Source organism: Aplidium turbinatum, chromosome 12, assembly GCF_918807975.1.
Source record: "Aplidium turbinatum chromosome 12, kaAplTurb1.1, whole genome shotgun sequence".
Lineage (NCBI taxonomy): Eukaryota > Metazoa > Chordata > Ascidiacea > Aplousobranchia > Polyclinidae > Aplidium > Aplidium turbinatum.
Genome location: NC_137483.1, coordinates 12,062,612 through 12,068,305, shown reverse-complemented (window position 1 = coordinate 12,068,305; position 5,694 = coordinate 12,062,612). Strand labels below are relative to the sequence as shown.

The 5,694-nt window shown below is 39.0% G+C and overlaps 1 protein-coding gene across 1 annotated transcript; it reads right to left on the bottom strand.

Annotated features, from left to right (window-relative positions):
* Window positions 1–342: 342 nt before the first annotated feature.
* LOC145780593 (uncharacterized) lies at window positions 343–4,932 on the bottom strand. The gene has a single exon (XM_082592219.1). The coding sequence runs from the start codon at window positions 4,930–4,932 to the stop codon at window positions 343–345; it is 4,590 nt and encodes a 1,529-aa protein (XP_082448345.1).
* Between the last annotated feature and the right edge of the window lie 762 nt (window positions 4,933–5,694).

Genomic DNA, 5,694 nt, shown 5'->3' with positions numbered 1-5,694 from the left:
ATCCAAATATTAACAAACGAGTCACAAATGAACGCAGAGGGCTTAACTTAAGAAAATTGGCAGTAACATTCCCTCCCCTTTAAGGCCTCGTACATTTGTTCAAATACACAGCACAGGTATAAACAACATGAGAAAACAAAATCAGCACAAATTTACATTGGTTTTGCAGGAACGATCAAGCATAACTTTTGAATTGGTCTGACAATCAAGGACTGTTTGGTTTGAACGCTAACGCTACGGACAATGCCATTTTTGTCGGGAAACGTTTGAATTACGCGACCCATGAGCCAATTGTTTCGGGGTGTGTTATCTGCGATTAAAACTATGTCCCCCACAGTCAGATTAGGAGATTTTTTTGGTCCACCTTTGTTTTTGCTGGAGCAAAGGTAAGTACTCTTTTACCCACCGTGTCCAAAAGACGTCGGCCATGTATTGGACTTGTCTCCAGCGTTTTCGAGAGTAAAGCTCTTTTTTGTTTGTGAATGAGCCTGGAGGAAGGTTTATTTGCTGTTTTAGAAGAAGCAAATGGTTCGGTGTGAGAGCCTCCATGTCATTAGGATCGTCTGACGATTTTGTAAGTGGACGACTGTTAATAATGTTTTCTACTTCACACATGAAGGTAGTCAGCGTTTCATCTGTTAAAGTTTGGCCTTTACAGATAGCTGATAAGATTTTCCTAATGGATCTGATTTGTCTTTCCCACACACCTCCATGATGGGATGCACTTGGAGAGTTAAAGATCCACTTGATGCTTTTCTGTGTTAAAGCATCTTCGATTTGACTGTTGTTCCATGATTTGATGGCTTCTCTCATTTCTCGTTCACCACCAACAAAGTTTGAACCATTGTCAGATCTAATTTCTTCTACTTGCCCTCTTCTTGCGATGAATCGTCGTAGAGCGAGTATAAAAGATGAAGTGTCAAGAGAGTTTGCGATTTCAATGTGTACGGCTCTTATTACAAGGCAAGTAAAAATGACACCGTATCTTTTATGTTCTGTTCTACCCTTTTTAATAATAAATGGGCCAAAATAGTCTACACCAACATAGGTGAATGGAGGTTTGTCTGGTGTCAATCTGTTTTTAGGAAGATCAGCCATTTTTTGTGTGCTGAGTTTTCCGCTTCTTTTGCGGCAATCAACACATTTGGATAAAACCTTGCGGACTGCTGAATTGGCTTTTATAATCCATAGATTTTTGCGCAGGGCAGACAGGACGTGTTCCCTGCCACTGTGACCAAATGTGTCGTGCATTTCTTGAATGATGAGAGGAACTATTTGGGAGCGATTTGGAAGGATAATTTGATGTTTTGCATCGTGTTTGAGAGGTGCAGCTTTGATGCGGCCACCAATTCTTAGTAAATTGTTTTCTAAGAAAGGGTCGAATTTTATTAAGCTACTGCAGTTGTTTAATGGCTTTTGTGCTTTCAGTTGGCTGATTTCGTTGGCAAAGTGTTTTGACTGAACAAAGGTAAAAATAAAGTCTTGTGCCTTTGTGAGCTCATCTGGAGACAAGCAAAGATTGTGTGCTGGGGCATTTTGTTTATTTGCAAGGTTAGTCAGTCTTAAAGTCAGAAATTTATGCTTACAACGGAAAAGCCAAGCAACGATTCTTTTCAGCTTGTACCAAGAAGAATACTTACCCAAAAGATCTTCCAGAAAGTGGGATTCGCTTTGGGTTGCAAAACACGTTTGCTTTGGTTGTTTAATTTCTGGGTCATTGTCCACGACTTCGAGAAATTTTGGTTGCTTAGGCCATTGAGATTGTGGTTTCCATAGAAATTCAGGGCCGTTTTTCCATTGATTGCATTGAAGAAAGTTTGGAATTGAGAGACCCCTTGAAGCATGATTACATTTAGCTGCTTCTGAAACATTTGCTGTTGAAGCCAAGCAATCGTCTACGTAGAAAGACTCTTTTACTGTATCTACAGTAGTTGCACTAAAAAGAGATGAGTTGTCCTCAGCTATGCGTTTTAAAGCAAAGTTTGCAGAACTTGGGGAGCAGACAGTGCCAAATATATACACGTTCATTCGGTATTCTTGTAGAGGCGCTTCTAGATTCCCATCTTTCCACCATAAGAATCGGAATTGATCACGGTCTTGTTGAGGAACCTTTACTTGATGAAACATAGACTGTATGTCTCCTTGAATAGCAATTGTTTCACGGCGGAAACGAAGAAGAACGCCGACCAGGTTATTTGTGATGTCTGGGCCTTGTAATTGAGTATCATTGAGACAGATACCTTTGTATTTGGCAGAGCAATCAAATACTACTCTGAGTTTCTCAGGTTTTTCTGGATGATATACACCATGATGTGGAATATACCACGTTTTTCCATGTATTCCAGGGACATCAGTAACGTTTTCGGCGTATTGATTCATGATCATGTCATCAACAGACCTTTTATAGTCCATGTAGAAATTAGCGTCCCTTTCAAACTTTCGTTTTAAGCAATTAATTCTTTGGAGAGCTTGAGATTTGTTAAAGGGTAATTTTAGGTCCGGATTTCGAACGGGCAAGTCGATTTGGTAGTGCGAGTCTTCCAAAAGTTTGATACTAGAGTTAACAGATTTCATGAATTGAGCTTGTTGAACAGATAATTCGGGTTTACAGTTAACAATTGAGTCAACAGCGTCAAAGCACATGTCGCACATTGGATGGGTAGAAGTTTTGGTAAAGAAATTTTTAGTTCTACTTTGATCCTGTTTGCTGTTAGGACAATTCACTAGCCAACCAACGGCCGTTTTGATGGCATAATAGCCACCTTTTGCTTGTATTACTTCTTGTGGTTGGAGAACGTACGGATTGTCATTGCCGATAAGGAGTCCTACCTCTGCGTCAACATCGGGAATCGAGATGTTTGCAAATTCTGGAAAGTGTTTAGTGTCTTCTAGGGTAGGAATATCTGTATTTGAAACAGGAATTTGAAAAGTGGAGTAAAGAGAGCTTAGAGAAATGTATTTGTTTTCGTCAAAATCTGACATTTCGACATTTGTGACCACCTTTACCTTGTTACGTTTGCCAGTGTTGTTTAGCGTGATGGTACAAATATTAGTTTCTTGACAGTCGGCAATTTGCAACTTTTCTATCAAATCATTTGTTATGAAAGATGTTGTACTTCCACTGTCCAAAAACGCTTGTGTAGTGATGGTTTGATTACTTCCTTGCAGGCGAACCTTTACTGGGATTATGGGAAGCAGACTGCAAGAATTTGTTCGTGTGTTGACAAGCCCATTGCGTATTGCTTGTGTAGGTTGATTAATTTTTTGAGTTGTTGTGTCTTTGGGTGTGATATTTGTGGTGATTTGTGTTGCATCTGGGGGATGCAAGAGAGTAGTGTGGCGTTCAGTGCATCCTAGTTTTATGCAAGGGTCCTTCCTTTTACATTGATATGCCCAGTGACCAGCATTTAAACAGCACTTGCAGAGTTTGTTGTCGATTACAAATTTAAGCCTTTGGTCAATATTCATCATTCGAAATTGTTTGCATTGATTGAGAAAATGTTTATCTCTGCACAGATGGCATGTCCTTTCATGGTTCGACGATTTTATTAGCGTTGCAAAGGTTACGCTGCTCCTACGTTTGGAGTTGGAATCATCGAATTGTTTTTTAGTAGATTTTAGAATATCGCATGCCAAATTGGTCGTTTCTCTCGTTTTGCGCGAGACGTACCGTGAGAGATCTGAAAGGCTTATTTCTTGATTTCTTTCATGCAAAATTACGTCAACTTCGCGTAACCAGCCAGAATACCAGCCACTTGGCAAGCGTCTTATTATTTTTGTTATGGTATCCATGTTGTCCATTTTCTGTAAGTAATTCATGCCAGACAAAGTACATATGCAGGAAGTTAGTTCCGAAGAGAACTTGATTAGAGAATCCTTGTTAGAATTTTGAAGAGATGGGCCGTTTATGACGGAATCAACACATGCGCGAGCTATTTGAAATTTTTGACCGAAGGTTTGTTGTAGCAAAGCTCTTGCTTTTGTGTAACCTTCGTGGGGAAGCATGTATTGACACCCTTTTACCAAAGTGTGCGCAGAGCCTTTGGTGTATTGCAACAGATAAAAAAGTTTACGTTTAGGCTCTGTGAAATTACAATCAATTAACGTATCAAATGCGTCTATAAAACCACAGTATTCAGCAGAATTTCCATCAAAGATTGGGGGTTCTACAGACAACAGTGGGGACGGGTTGATAGTAATATTTGGAATTTGTTTCGAGTTTACTGATTGATTATTGTTTATTTGATTTAGTACAGGGGTCTGGGCATACGACGTACTCGGCTCATGTCTCACAAACGATTTATTTGTTACTGTTTGTGAAGGATTAATTTTGTTTGAAACGACAATAGATTCGTGAATGTTAGACCTGGCTTCTACGCCACTCAACGTTAATTGGGATAACATAGGATACACAGAATTATTGTTTACATTAGTTGCTAAATTCGATTGAAATTGTCCGTTTATATCAACATTGTCTTTAGACATTTTATAGCGCTCACCAGCATCTTCTTCCGATTCTTCCGAAAGTTGGGCAATTGTCTCTTGGAGCTCTGCCTTTAGTTTAGCTTCCTGGACTTGTTGCAGGAATTTTCTTTCTTGTTCTTCACGTAGCTGACTTTGTTTTAGGACCATTGTTTCAAATTCTGCCCTTGCTTTCGCTTGCTCTTGTTCCAACTCGCAGATCCTTTTTTGTGATTCCAATCGAGCTAATATTACCGCCTTCTTAATTTTAGCGCTCATTGTAGAGGAGCGGCTTTTGCTGGAAACTTTGCTGGTGCTGTCGCTTGGGTGCAGACTGCCATTTTCTGCTTGGTAGAGCATTTTTGATTGTGATCTTGTTGTCACCTTTGATGTTTGGGGTTCTGGATTTGTTGATTCTTCGGCATTTGATTTATCTGCCACGTCTGTCTCCTTTACAGAATTTGTTGCCATTTTCTTGACATTCAACTTCGCTCACTGTCAACAACGACGACTTTCTTGATTGAAATGTCTAAAAACTGAAATGTAACGTCCGCTTTGTCTATTTGATTGCTACGTTACAGTGACGTATTTTGTTTGTCGTTGACCTTCGCTCTATTGAACTGCCTGGTCAGTTTCTTCTGTCTAGATTGCTTCCAACAACACGACACATGAATTTGAAATTGGTTTTCACGTGTTCTTTTAATGTGCGTTTTTAGACAATCTTTTAAACACAGGTAACTTTGAGATTTCTTAATTTGCGACCGTCCAGAGAAAAGCAATTTTGTAGAATGAAACAAATCGATTTACAGTACAATTTACGAATTCCCTTTCTCAAGGATTGACAATTATTGAAAAACGAATAGGTCATAATGGTTGTATAATTCAATGAAAACTGACGTTGTATCGTCGACTAATAAGTTACTGATTTAACGAAAACAGACCACAGGTGCCAAACGCAGATGCGAAAGAGGCCAAACAATATAAAAGAGAAACAAAAACAGGTGGCTTTTTTAGTACAGTGGTCGGCAAAAGAGAAAAAATCCAAATATTAACAAACGAGTCACAAATGAACGCAGAGGGCTTAACTTAAGAAAATTGGCAGTAACAAGCCTACAGTCATCACTGTTTTGATTTCATGTTAAGAAACAATGACTAAACTTTGCAATAAAATTGCTTTAGTTCATGATTTGCTTTAAAATAACGTTTTTTTAGAAATAATGTCATATTCGTCCC

Bases quoted from the DNA above. Each gene is read 5' to 3' on its own strand.
- LOC145780593 (XM_082592219.1), bottom strand. From the start codon at position 4,932: ATGGCAACAAATTCTGTAAAGGAGACAGACGTGGCAGATAAATCAAAT.